At 38.1% G+C, this 18,924-nt stretch overlaps 2 protein-coding genes across 2 annotated transcripts; both read right to left on the minus strand.

The window, feature by feature from the left end:
- Window positions 1-799: 799 nt before the first annotated feature.
- Window positions 800-8,239, minus strand: tpi1a (triosephosphate isomerase 1a). The gene is made up of 7 exons (XM_042507158.1): window positions 8,109-8,239; window positions 6,624-6,747; window positions 5,835-5,934; window positions 5,511-5,628; window positions 4,669-4,754; window positions 2,913-3,000; window positions 800-1,809 (listed from the first exon to the last, which is right to left on the minus strand). Exons 1-7 carry the CDS (start codon window positions 8,218-8,220, stop codon window positions 1,691-1,693), a joined length of 747 nt encoding a protein of 248 aa, XP_042363092.1. The 5' UTR covers window positions 8,221-8,239; the 3' UTR covers window positions 800-1,690.
- Window positions 8,240-11,653: 3,414 nt separating this feature from the next.
- gnb3b (guanine nucleotide binding protein (G protein), beta polypeptide 3b) lies at window positions 11,654-18,522 on the minus strand. Its single transcript, XM_042506877.1, has 9 exons — window positions 18,454-18,522; window positions 16,605-16,750; window position 16,323; window positions 15,625-15,687; window positions 14,713-14,869; window positions 14,534-14,600; window positions 13,437-13,638; window positions 12,871-13,087; window positions 11,654-11,760 (listed from the first exon to the last, which is right to left on the minus strand). The coding sequence occupies exons 1-9, from the start codon at window positions 18,520-18,522 to the stop codon at window positions 11,654-11,656; spliced, it is 1,029 nt and encodes a 342-aa protein (XP_042362811.1).
- Between the last annotated feature and the right edge of the window lie 402 nt (window positions 18,523-18,924).

Consider the following 18,924-nt stretch of genomic DNA (forward strand, 5'->3'; position numbering starts at 1 on the left):
AGAAATTTGATTTTTTTTCTGCATTAAACTAAGATTGCAAGTCAGCTGTAAAAAAAAGTAATTTTCAGAGAGCTCATTAACTTTCAGAGAGCTCATTGCGTTTAAGTGTTTGAGGTTTTGAACTGAACATGCTATGAAATGCTTGCGGGCTGCAAAGATGACAATAATGTCTCAAAAATCAATCAATCCTTGAATACATCTGAGGGACAAACTGTCCCCTGATAACTGGTGGATGACCTCAGAAACTACGCCTTCAGACACCCCATGAATGTAGCATAAGTAACACAAACTCACATCATCAGGTTTTAGATTTTTGGAGCCACAGGTGACCATATTTGGAGGAAAGGATGGAGAAAACTCTTGGTGAGCATGCTGCACGTACAGCCATGGTTAAGTGTGGTAATTCTAGTACTCATTTTCACTAGAAACCAGCTTAAAACCTTTCAAGCAAAACGTATTAACCGAAAAACGAAATACTTGACCTTTTAGAGTAGTGTTTCCCAAACCTCTCTTCGAGCAGTCTAACAATTGTCATGCGTGTTTTAGATCACTCACTGCTCCAACACAGCCGATTCAAATCATCAACTCGTTATAAACTCCTAAAGCTGCTTAATAACAACCTGATGATTTACTTCTGCAGTTTTGCATCTATCTATCTATCTGGAAGTTTTGTTAAAAAAGTTAAAAGTCTCCAATACTTCTGTCATCGACTATATTGACAATTAATACTAATTGGACATCCATATAAAAAGTGGGATATTTCCCCTTTAATGTCACTCAAGACAAAAACACAAACCTCTATTCACATTTTATTTATTTATTTAGGTCCAGTGTTAAACATACAGCAGCAGTGTTCAGTGTTAACTCTTAAGTGCCTATTGGTGACAACTTCACAATAAAAGTCCAAACTTCTCACAGCTTAGTAACAGCTAAGGACAGACTTTGTCTGCATTAGATATTTAAGTACATTCGGTCCAGAGCTCCTATTGTCCTCAAGTAACAGTTTACAATTTGTGAGAGAGTGTGTAACATTAATACAACATTACAAGACACAGGACAACCTGGAGTGACTGATCACCTGCTGGAAATAACATCGCTTCACCTCAAATTAGCAGCTGCAACTATTAATCACATACTTGAATATTTTATTGTTTTGCGGAGGTGATGAAACTTACAGTGTATTGTTTGCATCACATTTAAAATCTTGTTTGTCACCACTTCCAACTCTCAAATAAGTAAAACAGGAAAAAGTCTTCAGACAAAAGAAGATTGTACACTCTATCTCTTTTCACCTGTGCTGAACTTATTTAATCTGCAAAAAAGGTCATTAAATCAGCTGAAAATATGACACTCTTTTGTAAAGTTTCTCATCATCAGAATTGAAGTCAGAAAAGTTGTAAAATACTTGATAATGTAACCCAACATTAATAGAACACTAAATGAAAAAAGAAATAGAAATAGTTTGACTGAAGAGATTAATGACCAAAAATGACACCAAAACAGGACAAAAAAGTGCTGATATTTACTTTGAATTACTTCTAGTACCCTCTGTTTACCTGATCCAACAAAATACTTCTACTTCGACACACGTCTGCCTGCGGATCAGTCAGCCCAGTTTGAGGACACATTGTGACAATCTAAAGGGCCGAGTGTTTTTTATTCGTCCCGATGGAGACATTTGTTGTGTTTGTTACGCGCGTGCATTGATGATGTCGACAAACTCTGGTTTGAGAGAGGCTCCGCCCACCAGGAAGCCGTCCACGTCGCCCTGAGCCGCCAGCTCTCTGCAGTTAGCTGCCGTCACTGAACCTGGAGGACGAAGAAAAGACGCGACAATGTGGGAATTTAAAGGGTAAGGTAGTAAAAGTCAGGGTATGATGACCAGTTTGCCCCCAGTTTGGAGTTTGGTGAACTCTCTGTAACAGTGAGCTCTGACTGTATAGTTACAATATTTTCATGTGAACAAAGCAATTATGAAGCAATATATTAAAGATTTATCAACGTGTGGCTTTGAAAACAAAAATAGCATACATCACAAAAGAAAAGCTGGCAGTTTTTGATGATATATAGGGGAGCTTTATACACGTCTTGAAACAAAATGTTGATAAAGACAAATAAAACTAAAGACAGCTGTGGGGTCGGGGCAATCGGAAATAATCTTAATATTTTATATTTTTTTCTTAAAAACGACACAAGAATCAAACATCAGTCAAAATAAACCGTTAAAGGAAACTTTTCTATTGATGCAAAGATGCAACATTATTTATCTTTAAGTATTGGCTCTAAAAATTAAACTAAATGTTATTTTAATTTGAGTTAAGAGAGCATGAATGCCAATGTCAGATAGTTCTTTTCTTTTTCTTTTTTATTAAAAAAGTCATGACTAAATTTTGTTCTTCAGCCTCTAAAACCACACCTTCACCCAAACCCACCGCCAGGATAAATGTTGGCACTGAACGTTTCTACAAACCACATTACAGTACCTTCTGTTTGCACATAATTATGTAGCAGATACTTTGAAACGTCACATTACAGCAAAGGAGTGGTTTACAAGTGGTTACATTTAGGAAAACATCACTTTTTGGCTTAAAATACATTAATATGTTAGTATTGGTGGCACAAAAAGCCAAAAATGCAAAAAACCCGTTTAAAACCTAAAAATGTTCTTCTAGTGAATGGCCTGTCAACCCTTGAAAAATGCTAAAACTCACTACATAAGCCTGTTTTTTCTTCAATTTTTAAAATGTACCGGAGTAGGGTTCTGGTACTGGTATTACTAACAAAAAAGAAAAAATCAACCTGCCTCCCAAACGCACACATGATACGACAACCAGGAGTCAGCAAGTCGAAAAAAAGCTCAAATCCTGCACAGGAGTTCTTTAAAGGTAAAACTGCCAGAAATCATCACTGACCTCCGTAGATGATGCGCACAGAATCGGCCACTTCGTCTGAGACGTTGGCTCGGAGCCACGCCCTCAACTTCTCATGGACCTCCTGGGCCTGGAAACACACACACACACACACACACACACACACACACACACACACACACACACACACACACACACACACACACACTGTTGTTACTTCTGGACAATTAAGAAGTAAATAATTAATCACTGTATTGACATATTGACAAAATACTATCAGCAAAGCCATTAAATATTCATCCTTCACCTATATTTTTTTTGTTTGTTAAAAAACCTTTAATCAATAAAATGTGATGACATGAAACAATGTTTCCAGCTGGTATCAGCTGATTGGCAGCCTGCAGGTGTGAGTGTGTTGTTGGTGTGGTGAGTTTTTCCTGGAGAAACTGGATCTGCAGGAGTCAGAGCTCTCAGGGGCCGTTTACATGGCGACGGTTCTCGTATGAAATGTTAAACTTTTGTTTGGCCTTTTGGTTACACAACAACGGCATTTTGGGGTCCTGAAAACACTTCTTTCTTTTTCTTTTACCTTTATTCAATAGGCAAGGGCACAGCCTTTGTGATGATAGTTTTTACAATGTTATCTTATGAACACTGATTTTTTAAAAAACTCAAAAGGAAGACTTTTCTGTTTTTAGTTGGGTCGTTCTAACCTAAACGTGGCCTCACTGGTGCTGTATTGTCCTGTGTAGACAATCTGTTACAATGAACAATAAATAATAACATTTTTAATCATAAAATATACTTAAAAAGGGCCAAAATGAAAGCAAATGATAAAATATTCTTGTTTTTAATGATACAAGCTAACTGCCTTCTGATGCTGTTCTCATGTTGTTTATTACCACAATTTCCAATGTACTTAGTTAATTAGACCCATTTCGAACATGCCAAATAAAGAAGGGGAACAAAATCAAATAGAAGCAAGACGAACAACACCAGACTGCCCACTGGATATATTCAAATAAGCGCAGTTATACTAACTGGAAACAATCTTTTTTGAAGCCTAAACAATTTGTTTTGGAGCTGAAACCGAACTGCATCACATAATTTCATCACATACATGCCACCACGTAATGCAGCGCTCAGAGGTTGTGATCATTTCACCTGTTTCTGTGATATCACATCATAACAGAGCGTTACAGAAAATTGTGCTTTGATTATAATGAACTGGAGAGGCGTTTTTTCTAAGTCCTTCACCTTTGGCACGCTTCATCTTTGCTCCAGATGTCTGACAGTTCAGATAAGATGAAGACCTTCATCATGTTCCCGACTCCCGACAGTCTGAACCAACGATTTCACAACAAAGTTTTCTTCTCCAAGGTGACACGATTACACGATTCTGCTGTTTAAGGCTCAGTGATTGAAATGTTACTTTAAGATTTTGGGGCGTCTCTGTAATGTGATGTAATTTTATTTAGACAGGCACGGTGCACGAAAAAACATTAACCTTATATAAAACAAGGAGAGAAGCAATGTATCAGATTTTAGCCAAGCTGCTATTTTCCTCCCGCAGTCCCTGGGCAGGTAGTTGGAACAAATAAATTAATTTAAAAAATTGCTAAAATAATAACAATAACAAAACATCTGTCCACACACATGTGCTTCTCATATCAGATTTGTGTCGTAAAAACGTACATATGCAAGTAAAGACAAACGAGGCTCATCAAGTTATATCTATATTCATCTTAGTGAAGATTAAGCTGAAGTTTCACATCACAGAAGAAGGAGTCGGTGTTACCTGCTCAGGTGAAGCCGTCTTTCCTGTGCCGATGGCCCACACAGGCTCATACGCCAGCACCACTTTCCCCCAGTCCTTCACGTTCTCTGGAAAACATCAACTCATATTCATAAAATACATTTCCTTATATTTAACATGATAATGTTGCCATACAAACACAGACACTGGGGTTACATCAGCCCAAATTACTGAAAAACTCTTCTAAAGAACAACAGAAAAGAGAGAATCTAGACAGTCTTTTCAGTTTCAGGGAAAAAAATGAATTAATTGTCGGACGCCAACAGAAAAGGTATATTTATTTCAGATTGAGAATTCTGCAGGAGAGCTGTGCTGCAAACATCCATCAATTCTGTAATTTAGCTCACATTTTCTGTGAGCTCTCAGAAGAGAAAATCGTGCAATAACAGAGGAAGGAGACGACTAAAGAAGCAGCAGAGACCACTGACCTATTTGCATTTTAAATCAGCGTGTAGCCTACTTTGGGTATAGAAGTAGGCTGCATGAGGCAAAGATGTTACCAGAAAAAAAAAGCATCAATCAAATCTTACTATCTCTATACTAATATCAGACTGAGTGGATGCAGAATATGAATGTCATCTGTTGTAGATATATGGGAACTGAAGAAACTGCCACACATGAGAATTTTATTGGTGCATGTTGGTCACCTCACATTTTGAGTTTCAGCTAAAGAAGGGAGAAAAATACAGACATATTTTGGTGTGTAAATAAAATCTGTTCTTATTCTTACATATTATGTATGTTTATGTATTTTGGCCACGGGTCCGGATGGGACAAAGATTTAGTCCGCAGTGAAAAAAATGTCATTAGTCCTTTTTTTTTACCTGCAATGACCTGCGTCTGAGCGTAGACGACTTCTTCTGTGGTGCCTGCCTCTCGCTCCTCCAGCTTCTCCCCGATGCAGGCGATCACACCCAGATCGCTCTCCAGAGCGTGAGCCACCTGAGAATCACAGCGTATTTACCTCCCTGCAGCCACATGGATACATCTGAAGCACAGACGCATTATTTATTTTTAAAAGCTAATTTCACTAAAGATTTTAATGTGTAATGTCTACCTCCGAACACTAAAGGTGATGATTGTCAATTGTGATTAGTTCAAATATCTGTGCTTTCACTTGTCGATGGACTGAACCACAAGTGTCTCACCTTCTGACCAATCAGCTCGTCGCTTTCCCCAAAGACGTGACGGCGCTCAGAGTGTCCTAGTATCACCCAGTCTGCCCCGCAGTCCTTTATCATGGCCGGACTGGAGGGAGAAGACACACGTTAAAGACACACTGGTCATGTGATGCATCATTTTACATGTTTAAAAATTATAAATACAAAATCTGAATGGTTTTTTTGAGTGTGAGGATTCTTTTCAAAAATTAAAATTATTATTAATTAATTAATTAAATTATTTTTTTAATGGAGTCACAAATCATAAAATAAAAGCAAAAACAAGACTAACACAACAAACTGAATTTTTAAAAAATATAGAAAGCTAAAAATATAAAACAAAACATGTTTATAATATTTAAATAAATAAATACATAATTATAGGTACAGATATGTAAGTTCATATTAAATAATTTAACTGGTGACATTAAATCAAATTCCATTCCAATAACCTTAATGAGTCTAATTAAATATTATTATTATTGTTATTATTATAAACTGGCACATAGATGAAAGTTCGTATTGAAATCAAATTCTTAAAAGTCTTAAAATTATACAAAATTCTATTCCAATGCCCTTAATGTGTCTGATAAAACGGGGCCTATTATGCTGTTTATTATTTTTTCTTACTTTTTGTATACTGTTTTCTCCGCCTAAAGAGCCCCTGCCCCCCCAAAAAAACTGATCTATGTCAGCGATGAGGGGGATTTAACGAGTTAATGAATAAGACTGCAGTATAAAATAATTCATGAGTGTATTCATTCATCGCTGAGATACCTGATCTCGCCTGTGAACGCCCCTTTGGCCACCTTGTAACAGTTCTGGGCGGCGACTCCGATCCTGGGGTCGAGTTTGGAGCGAGCGAAGTCCAGGTAGATGGAGGGCGCTCCACACACCACCTCTGAAAAACAGGTCACTGTGACTTAAATTTTCTCTTCATCTGAGCCGAGACTTTTTATATTTGTGTTTGCACTCTCTTAACAGTCCCACGTTGAATGGCTCTGAGCTGAAAAGTTAAATTATTTACATTTAATCGGGTTACATTTATTTTCAGGGGAGCTCCTTCACGGATAGCTGCAGTGTGGCTGTAAGAGCATGACTTGCTCATTTTAAAGCACTGACACGGCAAGTTTAGGTTAAAAGCACTTCATGCTATTGTCACTTTTGGGAGTTAAAGCCCTGAAAAGAAATATTATGAAAAGTCAAGAGCAAGTTTACATGGAAATTTAGAATACAAAAGCTTCAGTCTGAAAGGTGAGGAGAAGCATTTTCATTGTAAATTGGAGAACTGATTTGGCTTGCAGGCCATAAGTTGAGTATCACTGCCATAGTGAATGAAAAGGCACAAAATTAAGCTTGTTTGTCAAAAAGCTTAGGATAACAACATAAAACAGCTCAGATTACGCACATAAAGAATAACTCGTATAACCCACCAACATCTCTTCCTGGCCCCCCATTCAAAGCAGTCCAGAACCAGGCCGGGCTAACACTAGCATCCACTGATCAGCTTTACACCAATATTTGTCTGTTCCTAAATAATGAAAAAAAACAGTATGGTAAAGGAAAAACTGAAAAGAGACAAAAATTTCCTTAACCCTTTCAAACCTGAACAAAGTGTCTTGATTTCTCTTTCAAAAACATGGGCAGGAGGCAACGAGCAATAAAAGGAATGACCCCAAAAATAAAAAAAAAAACAAAACAAAAAACAAACAAGATTATCACCCAAAAATTAAGAAAATGAACACAAGAAAACACCAAAAAAAGAAAGACAGAAAATAAAGTTAAAAAGCAACAACAGAGAAATTACCTGGGAAAGAAAAACTATATAGAATAAGTGTAGTTTCCCCCTTTTTATGTCTATTTTGTTCCCTAACTTTTTAAAAAGACTGTTCTAAATCTACCAATTTTTTGTAATTTCTTAAAAACATTTTTACTACGAGGCTTGTTGCCTTTTCCCCCACGTCTTTCAAAAAAAAAAAAAAGGCATCTGAAAGCAAAGTGATGTCACCCCAGGTGCCATTAAATACTGAGGTTTTCAGATCTTTCTCCCCGTCCCACATGACCCGCGCTCTCCCCTACTCACTGTCCACCTCCGAGGATAAAACAGAGACGTCAGAGGCCTTTATGCAACTCATCCTGATCACATGACCCCCCAATGTCATCGTGTCATCTGAGCAGCGGCACCTCCCTTCCTGTTTATCGATTACTTTAATATCTCCCTGCACCCTGCGGTCGATCTGCAGCCTGTGATCGATCACTCACCGGTCTGATCGTCCAGGCTGGCGGTGCTCAGGTGGGTCATCAGCTCCTCCAGACTCTCCTTGTTCCCGTTCATCTTCCAGTTTCCCCCCACGAAGAAGGTGCGGAGCGCCATGGCCGGCTGATGGAGGCTGATACCGGTGAGGAGGAGCAGAGGAGGAGGAGGAGGATGAGGAGGTCTGGAGGATCAGCTGAGCTGCAGGAGGACTCCGGCCGGCTGATGTACGTCAGGTGCGGTCGGAAATATGTGCACCAAACACCGGCAATAACATCACTCTTCTTCCTGTTTGGGTTTATAAAGAAACTCAAACAGCTTTCAGGTGCATTACCGCCACCTGTTGGTCCAATCGTGCACTGACACTAACTATTTTATTTTATTCTATTCTTTATTTATTTATGATTTTTTTTCTAGTACTTTATTTGTTTGTTTTTGTAGAATTTCTCCATTATATACATGTTTAAAAAATCAAATCAAATAAAAAATAATTAAAAAAAAAAAACCTCATGTCTCTTTCAGATGCCTTTCACAAGTCACAAATAGGTACAATTATGTTTTTTTTTCATAAACATGGGAAAAAGGCAACGAGCAACTTCGAAATGTGCCAGGCGGGGTAAAAATTATTTAGTAAAATTGCTGTAATGTTTCAAGCACTGTACCATAGTCATTTTCTTGTTGTTTTTTTTTTTTTTAAAATTTACAGAATTCACAGAAAACTGTTGTTCACCAGATATGGGAAATACAGTCATATATTTATTAAAAATGAAAAAAAAAAAAAACATGGGAAGAAGGTAATGAGCAACAAAAGAAGAAATTACCCTGAAGTAAGCAAGAACTAAGTTTGAAACAAACAAACAAACAAACAAACAAACAAACAAACAAAAAAGAAAACAAGAAGTTAACAAAAAATAAAGTTTCGATACTAGTTTATTTAGATTTTATGTTTTATGCATTCAGTTAACTGTTTAATTATATTGTCTGTAATATCTATTCACCAACATAAAAACCAAAAACGTTGTTTTTGGGAAGAACACTCAAAATATGTCTAATAATACTGGAATCCATGAACTGAATTACACTTTGGATTTTTACTTAAAACTAAATGACATATGCTGAAACTCTGCATTAATTTTCTGTGTCCATTTCAGATACTTCCTTCCACCTCGTTGCTCCTTTCGTCCTCTGTCAGAACTTATATGGACGGGTGTCTTTCCAGTTCAGGTCCAATAAACTGAATCTACAGCAGCTGGACTCCAGTCGAGCTGCAGAAACATCTCAAAGGTTATCCAGAGAAACTGGATGCATCTGGAGGTCTATTTCAAGTGTTGAGGCAAATGGTTTGAATATTTTGTGAGGTGCTGTAATGCTGTTCTCTTGTTGGTGTAGCCACAATTTTGCACGAACATTTGTGTGTCCTCGCTGCTGCTGTGTGCAGGTGTGAGTCACGCTGCTGATGCGTGCTGACCTTGCAGATGAAACTTCCCTCCAGACTAATTTGTCCTCCAGAGCTCAGCAGCTGCACCTGCACGGGCAAATTTACTGTTTCCCATGTGTACCTGTAGACTATAATTCATTATAAGTGTCATTCTTTTGTATCATATTTAACCCTTTGGAATCAGGATCACCACCAGTTTTCTTGTGCTGCTTTAGATGTCTTTCACAAGCATTTACACCTCTGAAATGTGAGAAAATTAGTTTGATTTCTTTGGTAAAAAGGCAACCAGCAACTTGACATGAAAAGTCCAACAAACTGCAAAAAACAATGAAAAGTGAAAAGAGAATGACTTGAAATTTAGCTTAAAAAACAAAAGAATAATTGGAAAATCATCAATTAACTTGGGAAAAATATCAAGAAAATGTATGATTACTCTAATTCTATGTTTAAAATGAGTTCACAAAAAATGTTTTATTACTGCTACTACCACTATTATCATTAGTACTATTATTATTATTGTTATAATTATCATTATTTAGCTCTTTATAAGGTCCTTTCCTGCTTTGGTTATTCTAATTGTCTTTATTGTTTTGTTTCTTATTTAAAGGAATTTTCTTGTGACTTTTTACTAATTTTTTGATCAAAATTGCAAAAAAAAAGGTGAAAAGAGAAGGATGTGGAATTGAAGTTAACAAAAGAGAGAGACTCATGAGGAAATCATCAGTTAACTTGGGAAAAATATCAAGAAAATGTATAATTACTGTAATTATATATTTTATAAAATTACATTACTGGGGGCCCCTGCTGGCTCAGTGGACAGAGCGGTGCCCCATATGCAGAGGCTGCATCCTCGCTGCAGTGGCCATGGGTTCGATTCTGGCCTCGGCCCTTTGCTGCATGTTGCCTCCGCTCTCTCTCCCCCTTTCACACCTAAACCTTTCTGTCCATTAAAGGGAATAAAAGCCGAAAAAAACCTTTGAATCAGATTACTGTATTTTTATTTTTTTGTTTCAAATTCAAGGTAATTTTCTTGTTACTTTTTACTAATTTCTTCAATTCCTCTTCAGTTTTGAGCCTTTTTTTGTCACCCTCTGTCTATGTTTCTGCAAGAAATCAAGCCAACCTGCTGATGTTTCAGAGGGTTAAGGTCATCCCCAGCCATCGACACACACAGACTCTGACCTGGTGTTAATGCAGAATTCTATGTTTATTAGAAAGATTTTCAACAAACATTTGGTCTTTTTACAGAGGAACTGCACGAGTGTAAAAGTACTACAAAATGCAGCTGAGCCCAGGGGAGTAAAATGAAGTTTACAGTGTTTCACAGGTCAGACCGCCGCCAGGCAGCCAGTCTCTCAGCCCGACCGCTCGGCTACACCATCCAACCTTCATCCGTCTGGGTTTAGGTCATCGGATTGTCACGGTGAGATGGGGAAACAGCAGCAGCCTTCTTGGATCTGGTTGTTATTGGGGGATCCGAGATGGCAGCTCTACCATTCACATATACTCAGAATATGTGCAGCCCCCAAAATAATAAATAAATAAAGAAAAAATAAAGACACTGTACATCAACTCTCCGTCCTAATATGTCAATCTATAAAATCCAAATAAATGTACATATCAATACTTTATCTAAATAAGTGCAGGGCTCTTTTACAGGTCAAAGACAATAAAAATAAATCTGTAATCCTACAGTCTTTGATATTCAAGAGTTCTTTCTTTTTTTATTGTCAAAAATCTATTTGTGTTTATTTGATATTTTCAATAAGAGCTTCTCTCCTGCTCGCTGATCATTTTGAATAATGTGCTATTTTTTACATTTTTTTTCTTTAAATCGTCTCGAAAACAACAAAACTCTCTTGCACATACAGCGGGATGCATCGTGCACTGTTTACCTGATGCCATTTATTCAACTCGACTCTCTTGCAACCTCTCATATTTTTGCATACATGGATGAGGAAGAGGCAGAGAGGGAGAGAGGAAGAGAGGACGCTCGGTGCCAAATATCTCCCAACCTCACTTTGTTTTTCTCTCTCCCTTCTTCAACCTTTTCCTCTCCCTTTCCCTCCCTTCCTCTCCTCCTCTTCGCTCGGTGTTTTCCTCGTCCGGGACGCCTCAGTTCCACAGTTTGAGGAAGCTGTCCCAGGATCCTGTGCACACGCCCATACCGTCTGAGGGGACGCCGGTGCAGCTCACCCTGTTGTCGTGGCCAGACAGCACACCTGGAAGAGTGAGGAGAGAGGAGAGGGTGTTAAAGAAAGAAAAGAAGGACAAAGTGCGCAGAAAGGAAGTAAATATAGAATTACATGGAGAGGAGAGGAGAGGTCATGTAAAAAATGAAAAAAAGGAAAGAAGAAAATTGAAGGAAAAGCAGGTGATAGTCCACGATTTCACAGATTAATTGTGGATTCAAAACTTCTGGATGATCTGCTCAACTTTTGAAGAGTTTTACGATGCAGTAAAGCCACAATGTGACCTATAAAACTGAAAAAAAGTGTTTCCATTGCAGTTTTGTGAAATAAAAAAAAATGGCTTTTTTAAATGGCCTGAAAATACCACCTCATGTGAGCATGAAAACTTTTCCATTTGGTGTGTTAACGTTTGCAATTTGAATTTGGGGAAGAGGAATCAGAGAAGAGGAGGCAAGAGATGAGGAAATTAATTTGTGCAATTCGAGGGGAAATGAAAACTCATTAAACCCACTGGCCTGCCTTTACAGTTTTACAGAAAAGGTCGCTCTCCATCTCGTAGATTTATATGTTTATGATATTTTTCGATTGTGTGCGCTAAATCAAATCACAAGTTGAACGATTTGGGGCAACCACAGTGTAATTTCGTTTACAGCCTAACAATAGCTTTTTGCTTCCGGCAATTTAATTTACTCTTCAAAACACACAAAGGTGGTGTTCATCTGTGAAAACGATCATGCTGAACAAAATGTATCATAAATCATAAATATTGTATTTATCACAGAGATTCTCAAAAATCCCATTCAATAAACCCACTTTGGTTTTTGACGAGAGAACCAGCGAGATGCTAACTACCGGGTTGGCCTACAAAAATGCATCGTCCCTTCTCCTCTCTACTATGTAACCTGCCAGGGGGAGTGGTGATTGGTCTGGTAATGTGCAGTGCATTTTGGTCGTTGTAGTTTTTCTACGTCTTGAGTAAAAGCAAATAGCTGCCCTTTTTTTCTAGTTATGTAGCATCAGTTTCACAAATATTCTATGAAAAGGCTGTCTATCCATCAGTCAAATACTTGTTTTTAGGCTTCAGACAGATTTTTCATTTTGTTTTTTTAAAATCTTGAAATTCTGAATAAGTCGACTCACCAACTTTCTCTCCCTTCAGTGAGTCCCAGATGTGGCAGTTGAAGTCATCGTAGCCGGCAAAGATAAGGCGGCCTGAGTTGGAGAGGGCCAAAGACGTGACGCCGGCGTTCAGGGTGGTGTCCTGGTAGCCAATCACCTCCTGGTCGGCGCGCAGGTCGTACATCTTGCAGCTGCAGTCGTCGGAGCCTGTGATGACGCAGTTTCCGCTTGGGAAGAACTGAGGCGAGGAGAGAAAAGAAAGAGCTGGTGTTTATTCTTACGGGCAAGGATAATTTAAAAAAATAAAACCACAATGCTGCTCTTCACCCTCACATATCCAGATATAGTCAAAGTCACTCGCCCACTAACTTCAATTCCCCCCGTAAAAATCATTAAAAAGCAGTAGGTAGCAGTAAGCAAAACGAAAATTAACCAATAAATTGAAAAACATGTAAAATAAATCTAAACACAGCAAAAGAAAAGCTTTTGAAGGGTCGTTGCTAAAAATTAAGATAAAATTCTTCATCTCATTGGGACTCTCTTGGTTGAATAAAGGCTAAGTTAAAAAAAAGTTGTGTTATCCTCACAGCGATGGCGTTGATGTCGCTGGTGTGTCCAGAGAAGGTCTGCTTGCAGACGCCTTCCCTCAGGTCCCACAGCTTGGCCAGAGAGTCGCAGGCTCCAGAGATGAAGGTGTTCGTGTCGGGGGAGAGAGCCAGCGACATGCAGTCACCAATGTGGTTGGTGAAGATGATCTTCTGCTTGCCGGTCTCCAGATCCCACAGACAGCTGCAGAGGAGAGGAGGAGCGATATAGAGGAGGGGGTGCAAGGAAAGGAAAGAATGAAAGGATCGGTAGGTTGTATTTTAACCAGCAAATGCTGTGTTTCCATCAACAGTTTCAGCCATGAAAAATTCATGTTTTTTTAATGACCCATATCTGTGTTTTTATTGTCAATAATGTCACAAAATTCAGTTGCTCTTTACAAAGACATCACTGCATTACCAGGCTAGCAAACTGCAAACTACAGTAGAGTAACTTGAGGCAAACGTTTTAAAAACAGCTTTGAACAACAGCTCTTTCATTTCAGTGTGGAGCGTCACATGAGATTTACGAACACACCCTTGATTTTCTGCAAGCAAACACTGACTTTGTCTTATTGAGTTTGAAAAATGGTTTATGATTTTGTGTGCATTTCAGTGCCATTTTGGTGACAAAGAAACTCTACAGTAATGCCTAAAGTCAGATGTAGTTGTCCACTGGCACTGCAGTCCATGTATTGCAGCCATAGACTCTTAAGAACAATAAGAAGAAGAATAATGGACGTGGCCAATGTGATGTCACTCATCGTCTTGGACCAGATGACCACGCCCTTAATTATGCCAGATTTTAAACCTTAATAAAATATAAATGGGTGCATAATAAGAATAAGAATAAGAATAAGAATAAGAATAAGAAATCACCTCGTGCAGTCGTCATAAATGTTAAAAGTAGATATAGAGGCCAAAGCTGTAAAGTTGGGTATTTTAACATAGGAGTCTCTGGGGATTGACTCTGTTTTGTAGCCAGCCCCAAGTGGCCATTAGAGGAACTGCAGTTTTGGGCACTTTCGCAACATAACTTTATTTTAGTAACCTCGGAGGATGCTGCTCGATAATATTTGAAGGCAAAATCATGAACTCACCAGGTGGTGTCACCAGAGGCTGTCAGGATCTCAGTGTCGCTAAGGAAACGGCAGCAAGAGAGGTAACCTGGGAGGAAAATCAGCATCTCAGTCTGACCATGCACCAGCTTGTTTCTCTTTCGGCTTTTAGGTAACACAAAACTTCATTTCCATATTTACCAGAGTGCATTTTTTCTCACCTGTGTGTGCGTCCAGCTCCCTGAGGGTCTTGGGGCTGGCAGCCTTGATGTTGTACACTGTGCACATGTTGTCCAGACCACCGCTGGCCACCAGGTTACCAGAGGGGGCGAAGGCGACGCTCATCACCCAAGCAGACTTTAGAGGAACGGCAACCAACTGCAGAGCAGAGATTTAGTTTGAGTGATTGCAAACAAATTTCCAGAGTAAATTTTGGCATTTCTGCAAACCACAGATATGTTACATGTTTTGTATGCAGCGGATATGCTAAAACTTTATGTTTCAGTTTTAAATTGTATCTTGGAGCTAATGTGTGGTGAGGTTTAGGCACATAAACCACTTGGTCAAGGTAAGAAAAACATCATGTTTTGGCTTAAAACACTTTGTTTGGTTGTTACAGGACATGTCCCAAATCCTTGTAATAAAATAAAAACCCTTTGATTGCTACAAACACAGCTTGAAGTGTGCTGCACCCTTGTTAAAAAGTGTATTTGTTGATTATAATTTGAACAGAAATGTCCCAAACTCGCTTTAATAAATATGAACTTTTGTTGCTACAAATACTCCTAACAATACCAAATTATTGTTAAAAAAGTATTAATTCATTTTTCTGCATTGAGTACTGCGAAGTCAACATCTGAAATTAAATATTTTTTAATTTATTGTTTACTGTATATTACTTTTAATACATTAAGTATCTGATAATACTGACATATTTTATATATTCACTTATATTTATATGTACATAGGTAACATTTTCAATGCAGGACTTGTACCAGTGTTTTTACAGTGTGGTATTAGTACTAGGATGTAAATACTTTCTCCACCACTGGATGTCAGTGTGTCTCCAAACAATAAACTCTACCAGCAAGACTTTGTCATACAGACTTTAAAATATAACGCTTTGATTTTACCTTGTTGCCTGTGAAACAGTCCCAGACGAGAAGTTTGCCATCCTGTGATGCCTGACCATTTGCCTGTGAGAGACAAGACAGAGTCAATGTGTCTGAAAATGACTCAAATATATATATATATATATATATATATATATATATATATATATATATATATATATATATATATATATATATATATATATATATTAATTAAGATTTTTTAGAAATACTTTCATCAACATATTTCCAAGCACTGCTTATCATCATCATCATCATCATCATCATCATCATCATCATCATCATCATGTCTTAATGCCTTTTATGTGAAGGTGCCATACAAATAAACTTGCCTTTCCTGTTCTTGTTACTTAAATTAATACAATATTTTACAGCAGAAATCTAATATTTTAGAGACTTATTTAAAACTTTAGTACACTGCATTTATAGCTCCATCAATTGTGAATTGTTGATAATTAACATGAATAATGGTTTAAGATTAAGACAGGTTTCATAGGAAAAAAATCCAGTTTCTTCTCCCTGAAAGCTTTTCACCAAATTTTATAGCAGTCTCAGTAATTCAGAAAAACAGGGCAAATGTTTGGGTTTTTTTTCCTCAAGTGAATGCATTATGCTTCTGTAGTCTAGCCCAATAAATAAAAGGAAATGAAAATGTTGCAAATATGCAAACTGTCAAAGGTGAGGTCTTAAAAGAGAACTCTGCAGGACAGAAAACTGGGGCGATTTACCAAAATCTTTACCAAAATTATGAATAGAGGGATTTCACTGAAACATCAGGATAATTTCAGCCTCAGAGAAATTTTGTAAAACAGCTCTTTGGCATGTTAGAGCAGAAAAAGCACAACATAAACACTGTCATGGTTTACGGGGACACTTGAACACAACAGAGCCACTGATGTCTTTACTTTTCCTGCAGGGACAAGTCCTAAAGTCCCGATATGCTCTCGTGGTGAGATTCCTGTGCACCTCCTCATCCTCACCTGGCGTCAGCAGACCAGTGCATGGCATAGATTTTGGCCAGGTGACCCTTGAGTGTCTTCCTGAGCTTCAGCTGCACACGGCTCACCGGAGACGCTGCTCCCGATGCTGCTGACATGCTGCCATCATTCACGGCCTTACGGGCCGCCTGGTGGGCACACAGGGAATTACATGTTAGGGGAGAAACAACAGAGCTTGAACTCCTTTTTGATTGTTTTATTTTTTTAAATTAATTTGTTGCATTTAAACTACAGTTAAAACCAACACTACAAAGTGCTTTATGCTTAAAATCACAAAAGACAAACACAGGGGAAAAAATTAAAACACAATGAAATATACAGAACAAAATCAGTGGTTGAATTTAAAATCAAAACAGTGCAGTGCAAGACTTAAGTACAATTTCAGGAGTAATGTACACTATATTAATAAAATAATCCTTTAAGAAGAAATAATAGGACTGTCTTTTGATAAAAATGCATTTTTAAAAGTGAGCACTGGTACTCACACCTGTAGTATGTAGGGTCACGATATTGTAACCCTTGTTCTATTAGCACCAGAGGAGACCTCTACTGTATTTTATGGGTGATTATCTCCCCTCATCATGAGCACATATTTGTCCACTAAAATTTGCATAAATGCAACCAGCCAATCAGGATGAGCCTATCTGAAAACTACGGGTGGGAATCACCCATGACACCATATTATCCAAACACTTAACTAATGGTACAATATTATTACAATATTAAACATTTTGCAACATACTGAGTACTGGGATAACATATATGGTGATGTATTACCTTTTTCAACTGAAAATTGTGTCCCCAAAGAAAAACTTTGTAAAGATCTGTTTTATCCAGTAAGAAAGTTATTTTCACTGCAGCAAAATGTATAAAGTGGACTAACAAAAATGGATTGATTTTATTGTTCTCGTAGGATACCCAAAGTTTCATTGGCATTTGTAATTTAATAATTTCTATAAATTAAATTCAAATGATGTGCCAACATAAAAAATATCGATATTATCGCACCTGTGAATTAATACAACATACAAAAATTCACAACAAATATTCACAAGATATTGTGATACTATGTTGTATTGATGTTTTTCCCACACCTCCTGACTACATGTGTTTGTTGCCTGGTTCTTTATAACTTAGGATAGCGCAGAAGTAAAGGGCCCTCGTCAGCCTCGGGGTGGAGCAAAGGCCTAACATGTCAGGGTCAAAAGACAAGCAATAGACAGTGAGCAATCGCTGCAGAGAAACTGGATCACAGACAGCAGTTGTGCTGCCTATAAACCGTATAAATAATATATGTAGTTACCGTGACATCACACATTGGTTTCAGACTGTTGTTATCTTGTTTTATTGGAGCCAGAAGTGGTGATATTTGGGAGTGAGTGCTGGATCTAACTCACAGACGCTGGCGACCGGTAGGTACGACTTGCAGACAGTCTGCCACTCAAGCAGCCCCATCCTTAAATATGCACAACTTTGGGCCTTATTAAAATGTAAATGGGTGAGTTATAAAAAAAAAAATCAGCCCTACACAGTTGGCATGGATGCTGACATTAGCTGAAGAGACCAAAAGCATTTTTTTGTACCAGGCTGTTTATTGTGATGTTTATATATATTATATATATTGTCACTATTGTAAAACTGATAGAAAACGAAAAGTGCATTGTTAGATAGACGAAAACAGGGCTGTTTTTGGAGATATGCAGTTTTCACAAGCCGGCAACTGTAACATTTTGTGTAATCGAGCATCAAGATGCTTCCAGAGATTTTAATAACCTTCCACTTCCACAGATTTTAACTTCAGGAACTGTGTGTTTCACAGGAAGTCGCTCACCTCAATCTGTGCGCGGAGGCCATCGCACTCCTTTTTCAGTGCATCCATTTCAGCTTTCTCAGCTGCCATGGCAACGGTTGCGAGGGGATGTTACTGATGGAAAGAAGAAACTGTCACTCTGAAGAAGACAGAAAAAAGAGAAAGGAAGAAAAAGGGACAAAAAATGTTAGTTGTGTAAAGTATCAGCATGTCAGCACAACAACTCCTGAAGGAATTTAGGATGTCAGTTCACCGCTGTCAAACTCCTGCACTACAGGTAACGGGTAAACATTGATCCACTGACCAACCTGTGCATCACTCACTGACCCGGATTCCTTGATCTGGGACACTTGAGTTGCTGTTACACCATCAAGTCTAGAGCAAAGATTAGACATGTACCTGACAGGTTTAATCCCTCACCCTAAACCAAAGTTGTAATACCTTTAACTCTCATACTGGTTGAGCTATTCAGCAAAGGAAAAGGAGAAAAAG

The sequence above is a fragment of the Plectropomus leopardus genome, chromosome 18 (genome assembly GCF_008729295.1).
Source record: "Plectropomus leopardus isolate mb chromosome 18, YSFRI_Pleo_2.0, whole genome shotgun sequence".
Classification (NCBI taxonomy): domain Eukaryota; kingdom Metazoa; phylum Chordata; class Actinopteri; order Perciformes; family Serranidae; genus Plectropomus; species Plectropomus leopardus.